Genomic DNA, 15,379 nt, shown 5'->3' with positions numbered 1-15,379 from the left:
GCATTATTACTAAAGCTGAAACAAAATAGTGCAAACTAAATTTTTTGCAATTTTAGTGATTTCAATCAACATTTTGTGCACTACCCCCAACTATGGTTGAAATAAAAACTAAAACAAACACATTTGTAAAATTTCGTATTGAAAATTAATAAAAAAAAGCGGAAAAGTCTATTTATAAAACCTTTCCAGATCGAATATAATTCAAATAATTTGAGAATTGTTTGAATTTTTAAATTTAATTGTAATAAAATTTTGTTATAATTTTTAAGGTCGCTTTTTTACAACTCTGTGTGTTTGAGGAGTGTGGTGAAAGTGGTTTGAAAACCACTACATATAAATAAAATGATACCAATACATTCTTATAGTTAGGTTTTTTTGACAACCGACTTAGGTTTTTTTGACAGCGTTTCACATCTTGTTATTATTCTTTGTTTCACTACATCAGAGTTTGATCAATTTTCAGTAGTTTCATTATGTTTAATTGTTTCAGGAAAAGGTCGGTGTCCACTATTAAGAATTAAAGTTAAACCGTTTATATGGTTTAACTGGATTTTTTGTTAACCGGTTAATACATACTAGGGTATTCGAATTCTCATGTTCGAATAAAACGAATAATTCGAATAAGAGATTTTAACTTGTTCGAATAATTCGATCACACGTTTAAAATTAATCGATTTATTCGAATAATTTAAATTTTTTTAAAAAAGTAAAGAATGAAGTTTTGAAATCGGGTTTTAAATATTTTATTGTTAAAAAAAAAAAATTACGTTAAAGTTAACAATTCAAGTATTGATAATGTTAAAAAACATTCGAAAACAAAGTCCATCATTAAACTTTCAACAGAACTCCCGAACAATCTACAAAACAATTGACTAGTTAGCAAACCCTTTAGTTTCCGTTTTGGAGCTATGCTTTAAAAAATTTGAGCTAGTTGGACATGATCCTGAATTCAAATACAATATAAACGTATTAAAAACTTTTTTATGTCGTTCAGTAATTCGGGTTTTAAATTGAGTAACTAATTTTTTAGTAAATTAATTATTCACTATTTCAAAATTATTTATAAGCTCTATCGACATTGCCGAATCTTTGTTTAAGACCACTTTCTTGGGGAATTACACAATAAAGGGAATCTGTCCAAAGTTTGATATCATTGTCAGTGAACGTGGCTAATGATTGACGCATTTACAAATACGCAAAATGTGTATTACCATGTTAGACAAAGATGTTCAACGATGTTCAAAATCATGTAAATTTGGTAAGAAGGTAATGAAGGCAAGCTATTTGCAGTTGCGGTCTTAGGTTAGGTTCCATGGGCTGCTCAAGCAGCTTACTTGGGTCCATTCAAAACTGATCCCATTGTGATACCCAAGGGGTAGACAGCAGGGTATGTACAATACTTCCGTTGACTCCAAATTAAACCAGCCAGATTCCCGGATGAAGGAGTAGATTCGTCTAAGATTCATCCTTGATAGCTCGTCAAAGCATGATAAGATTGGAAATCCTAGTATGCGTTCCCTCAGGTTTGTAAGAGCCGGGCATTGGCAGAAAAGGTAATACACAGTCTCTTCCTCTTCTTCATTATGAGAGCTTCTACAGTAATCATTGTACCGTAGGCCCAATCTTCTAGCATGTGTCCCGATTAAACAATGTCCTTTAATAGAGGAAACAATTAGCCTTATTTACTCACGACGGTATTCTATAAGTAGATTCGTCCTGCTGGCATCATATACGGGCCAAGTCGACCTCCCTGTAGCACAGGAAGTTTCATTAGTCCACCTGTTTTGTGCAGTCTCCTATAGTTTCTGCTGAACAGCCATCTTGCATTTAACAAGGGAAATACCAGAAAAGGGGTCGATCGCCTCCCCACTCATCATCGCACCCCTTTTGGCGGTCGTTTGTAACCTTTACAACTATGACTTCGGATATTTACAGTAGCCCAAGAAAGTCTACATACAGGAAAAATTATTATGTTACTTTAATTTAAAGCAGTTTTTTTATGAGATATATAATAATACATGTCTTATGTCGATTTTAGCAAAAAAAAAAAAATTCAAATAACGCCCAAAAGTTCACCGTTATTAGAGTTATTGATTCTGAGTAAAATAACGAAAAATTTATTCTCGGTCACACCTACTTTTGGGTGGGCGGGGCTATTAAGTTTCACAATATTTTGAACATAAAAGCCGAAAAAACCAAAAAAAATCGTTATTTGACTCAGAATCAAAAATTCTAATAACTGTGAAATTTTGGACGTGATAGGAAATGTTACTAAACCCGACTTAAGTGATGTTGTTTTAATTTTTTTTAGTGTGAATTTATTTTTTTAACAAATATATTTCATTACTTTTAACTTACAAATACAGCTTTCAACGACAGAAATTTAATTTGAATTCCTGTATGTAGACTTTATTGGGCTACTGTATGTCAAAGAATGTCTTTAAAAACGTTTTCTACCCTTTATTAGACAACACCATTCTTCAGTAAAGTTTTGGCCCGATTTGGCCTCATGCCAAAGCTGCCATGTATTGGTATCGAAGCAACAAAATCGATGTACATAATACCAAAACATATTGTCCCAACTTCGGCTAATTGAAAATTATTGTGAAAGATAAATTAATAAAAAAAATGGAAGCGCTATTATCGACAATAAAAAATTGTATCTGCTTGGAATAAATATGCAGCACAGTGAATCGAAAAGTTGTGCAAAAGTTAAAAAATAAAGATATTAACTAGTTTTTTTTGCATATTCATAATCTATATATATAAAAGAGTAACGTTACTGACTGACTGATTCATCATCGCACAGCCCAAACGGCTGAAGCTAGAATCACGAAATTTTAACTGTGGGTTCCTCCCTCCCCAAAACGATCCGATAAGAAGGGATTTTTGGAAATTCGAACGTTTAGGGGGTAAAAAAGGTAAAAACGGGTAAATTCGGTAACCTTATATCTTCAAAACTAATAAAGATACAAAAAATCTTAAAATTTAATGTTACTCCATTTAAAAAACAAGCTGACATGTGTTTCGTTATTTTTCGAAATTCGAAACATTTAGGGGAGAAAACGGGTAAAAACTGTATTTTGGTACTTTTTTTGCACACTATGTATCTTTTAAACCAATAAACATAGAAACAAATTTTAAATCGTATTCTTTAATTATCAAAAAATAAAAAAATATAAGTTTGGTACTTTTTGGAAATTTGAACCCTTAAGGGATAAAAATTGTGTTTATTTTTGGTACTTTTTCATAAAATATGTTTTTCTATAATCTGACGTAGACATACGAATATTTTATTATGATCTCCCACCATGATACAGAAATTTATTTGAATAAAATTTTACCAAAGAAATGGGGATAAAAAAGGTACCAAAAAGGCGATAAAATCGGGAAAATACATATTATTTGAAATTTTTAAGCCAATTTTGATAATTTTTTTAACATTGGTTCCTGGATTCATACAAAAATTAACTAACTAACTTAACTATTTGGAACTCGAGTGCCAAGGTGTATATTGGGCCAAATCCGGGTTTACAGTTTGGTACTTTTTTTTAAACATATTTTTTCTTGGGCACATTAACACAGATTTTAATATTTTGAGACATGTCTGTAGCATAAACAATTTTGGCAAAATGGAATATTTTTAAAGTTCGTACTTGAGGGGTGTTCGAGGAAGAAAATGGAAATTGGTACTTTTCTCCTAATGGTACTTTTTTAATATTTTAAATTATTTCACTTATCGACATTAAAGTTAGCTGATTTGTATCTGAGTGAAGTTTGTGTTAGGCATAGGGTACAATATTTAGGTACCAAAATGTGAGAACTGAACTATAGGTACTTTTTTATTCATCTAATGGTACTTTTTGAATTTTATATGACAATAGACTTAGAAACATGAAATTAATCATATATAGTCCTAAGTGAGTGTGAATTTTAGGGGTATTTCCTATTTTCTTTAATCGACTTTTTGTAATTTCTTCACCAATGAACCTAGAAACATGAAATAAAGCTTACAGGGCCCGAGTGGGTGGGAATCCACACGTGGCTGCTTTTTGGTACTTTTTCTATATTATAATTGTACTTTTTGAATTTTCTATAATAATTGACCTAGAAATATGAAATTAATCGTATATGGTCCTATGTGAGTGATAATTCAAACGGAACTTCATGGTACTTTTTTTTTATTATAATGGAACTTTTTTTTAATTTCCTATAACAATGGACTTGGAAACATGAAATTAAGCATACACGGTCCTAAGTCAGTGAGAATTCTAGGGGGAGATTTTTGGTACTTTTTCTTTAATCGAATGGTACTTTTTGTAATTTATTCACCAATGAACCTAGAAACATTAAATAAAGCTTACATGGGCCAGAGTGGGTGGGCATCTACAAGTGACTGCTTTTTGGTGATTTTTCTATATTATAATGGTACTTTTTTTTAATTTTGTATAACAATGGACTTAGAAACATGAAATTAAGCATACACGGTCCTAAGTCAGTGAGAATTCTAGGGGGAGACTTTTTGGTACTTTTTCTCTATTCGAATGGTACTTTTTGTAATTTCTTCACCAATGAACCTAGAAACATGAAGTAAAGCTTATATGGACCGGAGTGAGTGGGAATCCACAAGTGCCTGATTTTTTGTACTTTTTATATATTGTAGCGGTACTTTTTGAATTTTCTGTAATAATGGACATAAAAATATGAAATCGTATATGTTCTAAAGTGAGTGAGAATTCTAGGGGCAGACTTTTCGGTACTTTTTCTTTATTCTAATGGTACTTTTTTGAATTTTCTATAACAATGAACTTAGAAACATGATATTAAGCATATATGGTCCTAAGTGAGTGAGAATTCTAGGGATAGACTTTTTGGTACTTTTTCTTTATTCGAATGGTACTTTTTGTAATTTCTTCACCAGTTAACCTAAAAACATGAAATTAAGCCTATATGGACCCGAGAGAGTGGGAAACCACAAGTGGGGGCTTTTTGGTACTTTTTATATATTCTAATGGTACTTTTTGAATTTTCTGTAATAATGGACATAGAAATATGAAATTAGGCGTCTATGGTCCCAAGTGAGTGAAAATTCAAGGCCATACTTCTTGGTACTTTTTCTTTGTTCTCATATGTACTTTTGTGAATTTACTATAATAATGGACCTAGCGTTTCCAAAAAACCGAAGAATTTCAAAACCGCGGTTTCGTTTTTTTGGGTTTTGTGATAATTTTTAAATATTAATTGTTATAGAAACAAAATTAGTTGATAATATAGGAAAGGCTATACAAATTTAAAATTCAAACTTGACGGGTTATGGTTTAGTGAATGCGAATTCAAAACTGATAATCAATGGTACTATTTGTTTATTGCAATGGTACTTTTTGAATATTTTATAATAATAAACCTAAAAATTTAAAATTAGGCACACATGATTCTGAATGAATTTGAATTCACAAAAGTGACTTTAGTGGTAACTTCCTTTTGCATTTTCTATAATAATGGACCCAAAAATATGAAATTAGACATTTACAATTAGATTCACAAAGGGAGACTTAATAGTACTATTTCATTCTTCTAATTGGGGTGTCGAAGCGCACCGGGTCAGCTAGTTGCTAATAAAAAAGATTAAATTTATTGTTGAACATTATGAAATCGCATTTTTCTTTATGTAGCTTTAATATGCTTAAGTGTGACCGGATTTTAAGTGAACAATTCTTTAGTATAATTGTTGTTAATAAACTTAGAAAAGAACTGCCATTTTATTCAATTTCATATACATATGTACAAATTTCATTACATTTGACGATGATTTAAACTTTACGGAAATAAACAAATCGAAACGTTTGCTATCGTTTTGTTTTGTTCTTTTCAGTGAGTAAAAGAAAAACCAAACATAAACAATGAGAATGAGAATGTGCCATTTTGTTTTGTATTGTTTTTGCTCGTGAGCGCAAACTGTACATTAATATAAACGTACGCAGCTAGAAAAGAAAAGAGTAAGAACAATATTGAAACATTCTAATAAAAAACGTTTAACAAACGTTTGGTAATTGATTTACTTTATAATAGAGAACACAGTACAAAAAAAAAACAAACGAATAAAAAATACGTTTCTCTATATATTTTGTACTCAAATGTACGATTGTAACGGTAATTAAATAATGCAGATGAGTGAAAAGCCAATCGTTTCGTATTGTTCGTTGTGTTTAGTTTGTTTTCATACTCTGGTACAAATAGGTTATTCAAGTACATACATATTCACAATAATAATTGAAATTTTGCTTGTAGGGAAATCGAAAAGAGCTAGTGCTTTGGTGGCAGCTGTCGAAAAGGCTACAGAAAATTTTATTCAAAAAGGTGAACAAATTGCCTATGAAAATCCTGATATTACTCAAGAAATGTTAGCGGCTGTCGATGAAGTACGTAAAACTGGTGATGCCATGAGCATTGCAGCTCGAGAGTTTTCTGAAGATCCATGTAGCTCTCTCAAACGAGGCAATATGGTGCGCGCTGCTCGTAATTTGCTTTCGGCTGTTACTCGTCTCTTGATATTAGCCGATATGGTTGATGTGCACTTGTTGCTCAAATCATTGCATGTGGTCGAAGACGACTTGAATCGTCTTAAAAATGCTTCGAGTCAAGATGAACTATTAAACAATATGAGGGTAAGAGAATATTTGAATTACATTAGCTAATTACTATATGTGTGTGTTTTTTTGTAGCAATTTGGTAGAAATGCAAACGAACTTATTAAGCAGGCAGCTAAACGGCAGCAAGAGCTTAAAGATCCACAACTTCGTGATGATTTAGCCGCTGCTCGCGCCATGCTAAAAAAACATTCCACTATGCTTCTCACAGCTTCAAAAGTTTACGTTCGTCATCCAGAACTAGATCTAGCTAAAGTTAATCGTGACTTTATTCTTAAACAAGTATGTGATGCTGTCAATACTATAAGTGACGTTGCACAAGGAAAATCTTGCCAACCAACAGATATTTACAGCGGAGCTGGGGAATTGGCTGCAGCTTTAGATGACTTTGACGTATGTATTGTATAGTAGATTAATTTGAGTTATTTTAATTATAAAAAAATACTCATTTGCTATTATTAGGAGGGAATTATTATGGATCCCATGACGTACAGTGAAAAACGCTCTCGCCAATTACTTGAAGAACGTTTAGAGAGTATAATCAGTGCAGCTGCATTGATGGCGGATGCAGATTGCACAAGGGATGAGCGAAGAGAGCGTATTGTTGCTGAGTGTAATGCTGTACGACAAGCACTGCAAGATCTATTGTCTGAATATATGTCAAATGTAAGATTAAATATACTATTCTGATAATTTGTTCTGTTTATTTATTTATTTTATTTATTTTTTAGATGGGACAAAAGGAAAATAGTTCGGGTCTTGATAGAGCTATTGATCAAATGTGCCGGAAAACTCGTGATTTACGTCGCCAATTGCGCAAGGCTGTAGTTGATCACGTTTCGGATTCGTTCTTGGAAACAACTACTCCTTTAATTGATCTTATAGAGGCTGCCAAAACGGGTAACGAGAAAAGAGTACGTGAAAAGGCTGATATTTTTACTAAACATGCTGAGAAATTAGTAGAAGTTGCTAATCTGGTATGCAGTATGTCGAACAATGAGGATGGCGTAAAAATGGTGCGCTATGCTGCTGCACAAATAGAAAGTTTATGTCCTCAAGTCATAAATGCAGCTTCAATTCTAACAGTACGACCCAACTCGAAAGTAGCGCAGGAAAATATGACAGCGTATCGTCAAGCTTGGGAAGTTCAAGTTCGTATTTTGACAGAGGCTGTTGATGACATCACTACTATTGACGACTTTTTAGCCGTATCTGAAAACCATATATTGGAAGATGTCAACAAATGTGTCATGGCTTTACAAGTTGGTGATGCCGACGATTTAAGAACAACTGCTGGTGCAATCCAAGGAAGATCAGCACGAGTTTGTAATGTAGTTGAAGCTGAAATGGATAATTACGAACCATGCATATACACAAAACGTGTTCTTGAAGCCGTAAAAGTTCTAAGGGATCAAGGTAATTTAACACAATTATTTATTTAAATATACAATGCCTTTTAAAATAATAACATCACAGAATCTTAAGCAGCAGTTAACATGGGATACATTTAAAATTCTACAGTAATATTAACAAAATATTTATTTCTTCAATTACGCGCGAAATCTTATTTAAAACAAATTAATGCATTGATTTTGTACTATGCATTCAACTTATCATCGAGCTTTTTTGAATCATATGAATACTTTGCATATGATTCATAACACAATAATAATTTTTGAGTGGTTATTGCTAACGGCATTTAAAAACTGATTAAGAAAATTACAATCAATTGTGAGATCGCAAGCACTGCAAGCTATATTATTTATTTATTTATTATTTTTTCAACAACCTAGCTTATTGGCCATAATCGGTTATAAATTTCTACTTAATAAAAAATTTTTTTTCAAAAAATTTCATTAACAAAAATATAAATTATAAATATAAATAATGCTTAACACAAATTGTACGAATTAAAAAAACTCCACTCAACTCCAAACAATAATCAACTATTTATAGTGTTTTGATAGATGACATCAGCACATGTAACATGGTAAAAATAAAAAAATCTTCCACCAGTGTTACAAAAACAATAATCCAGATAAGCATATAATAGATACAATCACCCAAGGTGCATAAACAGCAGTGCAGCCATATGTATGTATGAGAATAACAAGAACAAGATAGTATACATAGGTGTTAATGAAAGGGTCAAAAAGTGTACATTAGTCAATGTCATTCACCGTGATGCGAAAAAAATAGATAGAACAGTCCTGCAGGGAAATTCAAGTCATCAAGGTAGTAAATATCCAAACAACTAGCCAATACTCAAACACTAATATTAGAAGCAAGCTTAACAATAACTATGTCAAGTACAACAAGTCTCAAAGAAAAAAAAAACATTTACAAAGAAGCAACCTCCTATTCCAAATCAATGCCCACACACTGCCCGCAAATTCTCTTCCACGCGAATATATAAAATACGACACTCCATCAGCTCCAAGTCTCCTAAAATAAATTATTAGCACATGTTGATTTCTCAGCACAGTGATTTCACTCATATAGAAAAAAGCGAATCAACTCATGTACATCTCTGGTCATGTCGTTTTAAAAACCAAAAAATTTCGAAATTTTTCTAAAAAATATTTTTTTTTCCCAAAAGAAAATTATATTTCTAAAACGACTGCGTAGATTAAAAACTTGTTAAGCCTTACTTAAATGCAATTTTATTGTGGAATTTCAGTTTTTTCAATAAACTAAACCATTTTTGAGTTACCCAAATATATGTTGTGCAACCTCCTCCTCCATTTTCGAAATAACGGTATATCTCGAAAATACGAGCAAACCTAAAAAACGGTTAGCACCACTGAAATCAGCGAATTTCATTTCATTTTTTATTTATTTAATCGAGCCCATAGGGCCATATATGATTAATATATTAGTAAAATTATGTAATGATCAAAATTACAATAGTTTTTTATATGTATAATAATAATATTTATATTAATATATATATATATTTTATTTGATTTTTTTTTTTTTTTTTAGCTTGTTCTTAAAAATAATAATACTTTTTTTTTTTTTTAGGTTGCATTTCTTAAATGCTCTAAATACTTATTTTTAATTGTTAAATTAGAGTAACTAAATGTTTTGAGGTTTCTAGGAAGCTTATTCCAAATTCTAGAGGATCGCACTAAAAATGATCTTTCAAAAATACTGTTGTTAATTCTAGGTAAAATTATTTCCGGATTGCGTGTAGACTTAGAAAAATGAAAATTATGTGCAATAGATGGTGGTTTTTGGGTATTTATTATACGATATAAAGTTAGTAGTATTCTCATATTAATCAAATTTTAAAACGAATAGCCAAGAAATTCAAACGAATAGGCTGATACTGGTTCAGAAATTTTAAGACCAAAGATATACCGCAATATGCGGTTATATATTAGAGTCAAATATTTGCTTTGATAGTACCACTAACGACTTCAAGGCAATAGAGAATATGTGTCATGAGTAGTGAGTAGTGAGTGAGACAGTCTAATACGAACATGTATAGGTAAAAAACAATCTAAATTATAGAGAATACGAAGAGTATTACCTACTTTAGCAGCAACTGATGATGTGTGCTTCCTAAAATTGAGGTCCTTATCAATTATCACCCCCAAACAATTGACGGAATCAACAAACTGGATACATACATTGTCAAATGAGATGTTTATAAAGTCATCAGAATTTCCGGAAAAACCAAAAACTATTGCTTTTGTCTTGTTCGTATTGAATTTTAGTCTATTTAAAGTTGCCCAATTAGACGTTTGTAATAGAGAATAGTTTATGGTTGCCTCATGACAATCAAGAAATTGTTTATCACCTGTAAAGAGTAAATTTATATCGTCAGCAAATATATATATTTGACATTGTAAGCTACCAATATATTCGATAAAATCATTCATGTATATTATGAATAGCAGAGGCCCAAGCACGGATCCCTGAGGTATTCCACTAGAACAACATTTCGTTGTTGACTTTCTGCCATTATAACCAACAAATTGAAATCTGCCAGATATAAATGAATATAAGAGATTACATGAAGTTGACGAAAACCCAAAGCCTGAATACAATTTCTTAATCAAGATGTTATAGTTAACGGTGTCGAATGCTTTACTTAGATCAAGAGAGACCAATGTGGAAATATTATTTTCATTCATATTGTGGCGAATCCTCTCAGTCATACTAAGCAACAACGGTGATGTGCCACCACCAGTGCGAAAACCAAAATGTTGATCACTAAAGGTAGGATCACACGATTGCCGCAATGAACCAATTTAATACAATTTTTATTGTGCTGAATTGGGGCCCAATAAAGAAATTGTCCCAATCAAATTCTCTGCAGTCACATGATTGCTTCATTTTATATAAATTTGATTGTCGTAAATTGGCGCAAAGCGATTTAGTGGCAATAATTGTCGCATTTCAGTCACACGATTGTTCTAGTTTACGGCAACTCAGAGAAACAGCTGTTGTGCTAGATTTTAAATTTTGTTTTGTTTACATAAATGTAAAAACAATCTATTTTTGAAAAAAATATTTGTTAAATAAAAAAAGAAAATTGCGTCTTCCTTAATTATCATATAAAAAAATTAATAAAGAAATGTTAAAAGATGTATGTGGGTCAGAGAGTGGCTGACAAAAACAATATTTCATTTACAAAAATTAATATTGGCGCTAATTGTCTTCTTTGATTGCCGCACTAGAACACAATAAATATTGGTGTATTTTTAACTTTTTTATTGGTGCATGTTGCCTATCAAGCATTCACATGATTGCCGTACCAGGGTTGCATTTGATTGGGCCAAATAAGCACAATATTGTTGTGGTTTGACATATGAGCCAATAAGTTGTGAAATCACACGATTGACGTATAAAATAGACCAATAATTGGTGCATTGCGGCAATCGTGTGATCCTACCTTAAGTAAATTTCGTGAACTTAAGTAACACAGTGCAACAGTGAAAAAAACACACGATCATGACAGTATAGATTCGACTCTACTACCAAAGGGTAGTAAAACCCTATACTCAGTTTGCCCATTTTGGTGACCGATTTTTTTTTATGGGCCCCCAAAGTTTCTGAAAATCAGTGGGGCCTCTAAAAAAGGTGTCATCAGGTTTTGGTTAACAGCTAATTCAGACTTTGTGCTACGGCTTAACTTTATATGGCAATAATATAGCTAAGAGTCCGCCAAATAAATTTTGTTAAAATTTGTTTCCAAAAAATAGCTTTTTCGTGCACTTTTGTTGAAAAAATATAGGAAGAAAATTTTTTTTTTTTACTTTTTTTAGAATAACTTCCAGGGACTCCTAATTTTTCAATAACAATATCCCGCAAAGTTGTAGCTACGGTAAATTTGAATAACTCTCGTGAACATATCAATGCAATCCGAACATACCTACGTATTCTAAATAGCTGTCAAAAATCACTTTGTAGCTTAAAATTTGTAGTTTTTTACTAATTTTTGACTCTAAAACAATATTTTTTTGTTAAAAATGTATGTTCGAGTGTATACTTCTCTATTGTGCTGGAATAACGAAGAATGGGCAAATCATTATCGGTATGATCCGGGCGCATAACTTTATCCAATCTTGATCATGCAAGACCGGCTTGATGCAAGATATGAAAAAACTTTAAAATTTTTGAAAGTGGGCAAGGTTTGTGGAACTTCTGAAGTGTAAATATAAGCTTTTTATATAAGTTTTTGATATCGGTGGAAACCTTATGACTTAAAGATTGACATTTTAGTGAAATGAATAATTTTGTGACGTCATTTACCTTAAAAACTAATAATATTTTAAAATGGTGATTTTCCATCAAGAAAAATAAAAACTTTGAATTAATGTAAAATTTGAACAGTTACAGACATCACAATAAAATTTGGAAGTAATATAGACCTAAATATTCGTAAGTCAATGGCATCACTAATGTTGCCATTCTTTGTTTTTAAACACCGAAATTCCTGAAACGGCGAAAATTTGTTCCAAAAACGAAGTTTTTTTTAGAAAATAGCCCACTTTGACGTTATTTACAGCATGATAGTAAAAACGTTCTGTATGTATATAAACAACATATGGGGCTATACAAATGTGATGAGCTTTTGAGGGTCGGTGTTTTGCGTTTTTAGAATTTTTTACTCAAACCTAATTTTTTTTTTTCAAAATTGCCCAAGTTTGGATAGGGCTGGGGGGTACAATGTCCGCTTAAGTTAGTCAAATTTTACCTTATATGTTTTTGCATTAAGTTCTCTTTCCAGATCATAAAAAAATTTATATAGTCCCGAAGAAAATTAGTTTTTTATAAAAGAAAAAATATGGGGACTTTTTTGGGAAAAAACTTAAAAAACACACGCATACAAAGTTGAAATATATAAAAAGATGCTTCAACTTTGGATGCGTGTAACTTTTTATAGGGACGAAATAATTGTTATCAGATTTGTTTTATTTTCTTTAGAATTTTATCGCAAATATACGTCATATATAAAAAAACAAATTTCGACCTTTCGTAGGCCCATCAAATTTAAAATACGAAAAAAAGATCGGGCAAAATTTAAAAAAATATTAAACCCAAATATCTCTTGAACTAAAAGAGATAACTACAGATAAAATCATATTTTTTGTAGACCTTCTCAAGGTCTATCTATATTTGAAATTGCAGCTCATTCGGATCATAAATGACTTTTTGGTAATTTTTTTATAAATGTGTGACATTGAAGGTCCACCCACTGATCCCCATTCCGAACACCTCAGCCGAGTAAATAATACAGCACAACATAGAAGTGTGGACTTGATAATACTATTTTTACAAAAAAATCTTTGTTTTAGCGTCAAAAAATAGGAAAAACGAAAATTGTTAAGGTACAAAGTGATCTTTATGTGCTATGTAGAGTGACTAGACACATTCAGAATGCATTGATATGTTCACAAGAGTTTTTCAAATTTACCGTAGCTACAACTTTGCGAGATATTGTTATTGAAAAATTAGGAGTCCCTGGAAGTTATTCTAAAAAAAGTAAAAAAAAAAAATTTTCTTCCTATATTTTTTCAACAAAAGTGCACGAAAAAGCTATTTTTTGGAAACAAATTTTAACAAAATTTATTTGGCGGACTCTTAGCTATATTATTGCCATATAAAGTTAAGCCGTAGCACAAAGTCTGAATTAGCTGTTAACCAAAACCTGATGACACCTTTTTTAGAGGCCCCACTGATTTTCAGAAACTTTGGGGGCCCATAAAAAAAAATCGGTCACCAAAATGGGCAAACTGAGTATAGGGTTGTACTACCCTTTGGTAGTAGAGTCGAACCTATACTGTCATGATCTTGTGTTTTTCCAAAAGTCTCCATTTGTTGCATAGTGTAATCTAACATTTGATCCTTAAGTATGATCTCGAATGCCTTTGATAAACATGAAAGTATACTGATGGGTCTAAAATCCTCAAGGTTACTATTGACAGATTTTTTCTTTATTGGCACTATGCGGGAAATTTTCCATACATCAGGATAATGAGAGGTAGTAATTATGGTGTTAAAAATAAACAGCAAGTAATCCTCAATGTATGGCAAAAGATTTTTAATAAATTTTAATGGTAGTTCATCCGGACCGACAGCATTTGACTTAATACGAGAAATTGAATATGAAAGTTCATCTCTGTCTATAGTCCTAAAGCCAAACCCTAAATTAGAGAAATTTAATGTATCCGGAATTATGTCTTGGGAATTTGACTGCAAGGAAATAAAATAGTCATTAAAAACTTCAGGATCATATTGATCAAATGGGCTAATAGCATTTCTACTGACACGTTGATTATTAATTATCCTCCACATTTCACTACTACTACAGCCATCAAATATCTTCGTCCAGTACTTTGTCTTTTGCTTTCTTAATACACTCTTTACCTTATTACGATATCTACAGTATGTGTTCCAATTATACTCATTAGCATTTTCTCTATATGCCTTGAAAGCCATAGCCCTCATATTCCTTGCAATCTTGACTTCAGGTAAGTTACAAAAATTAGTACCATTAACTATTCGTTTCTTTTTAATGGGGACACTATCATGTAATGCATAAAGAAGTTCATACAATTTCTCTATCTGGTGATTAACAATGTTTGTACCATATATCTCATCCCAACAACAATTTTCTAATATCTCTCCAATCTTATTCCAGTCAATAGCTCCATAGTCCTTATACTCTACTATTCGGCTCTTAATTGTAATGGGAATGTCCATACAAATGTAAATGAAAGAGTGATGGCTAAGAGATGGTGCCAAAAACTGACCGGATGCCTCTATTTGTTTTAAGTCACTTACCAATGCATAATCTATTAATGATGTTGTTGAATGTTGTACATCATAATGAGTAGGCATTGAATTATGATGATAAAAAAGATTGGCATCGTGACAAAGAGCCCTAATGTGATCAGAAGTTCTAGAGTTAAACAGATTTTGATTGAAATCACCTAAAATAACAATGTTGTTGTATCGACAACAACATTGTGGTGAATATAATACACCTACTAAAGTCTTCGAATTTGAGTTATCAATCTCAATGAATAAACATTCAAAGGTATCGGGATCAGATATCTGTTTTACTATTTTTGACGAAATACCCGCACGAACATAAATCGCAACACTACCACCTCTTATATGGTCTGCACGGTCATTTCTAATCATATAATAGTTAGGAATAGAGACGGAACTATCAGATATTTTACTTTTTAGCCATGTCTCAGATACAGCAAATA

At 31.7% G+C, this 15,379-nt stretch overlaps 1 protein-coding gene across 2 annotated transcripts in view; it reads left to right on the top strand.

The window, feature by feature from the left end:
* The window catches only part of alpha-Cat (catenin alpha), a 118,154-nt gene that overhangs the window by 56,375 nt on the left and 46,400 nt on the right, over positions 1–15,379 (top strand). For both annotated transcript variants that reach the window (XM_065514949.1, XM_065514950.1), the window contains exons 2-5: positions 6,289–6,665; positions 6,723–7,040; positions 7,110–7,313; positions 7,379–8,063. In XM_065514949.1, coding sequence (XP_065371021.1) covers positions 6,289–6,665; positions 6,723–7,040; positions 7,110–7,313; positions 7,379–8,063 — 1,584 coding nt within the window. The remainder of the gene's footprint in view (positions 1–6,288; positions 6,666–6,722; positions 7,041–7,109; positions 7,314–7,378; positions 8,064–15,379) is intronic.

Source organism: Calliphora vicina, chromosome 1 (assembly GCF_958450345.1).
Source record: "Calliphora vicina chromosome 1, idCalVici1.1, whole genome shotgun sequence".
Classification (NCBI taxonomy): domain Eukaryota; kingdom Metazoa; phylum Arthropoda; class Insecta; order Diptera; family Calliphoridae; genus Calliphora; species Calliphora vicina.
This window is presented reverse-complemented; position numbering and strand designations above follow the sequence as displayed.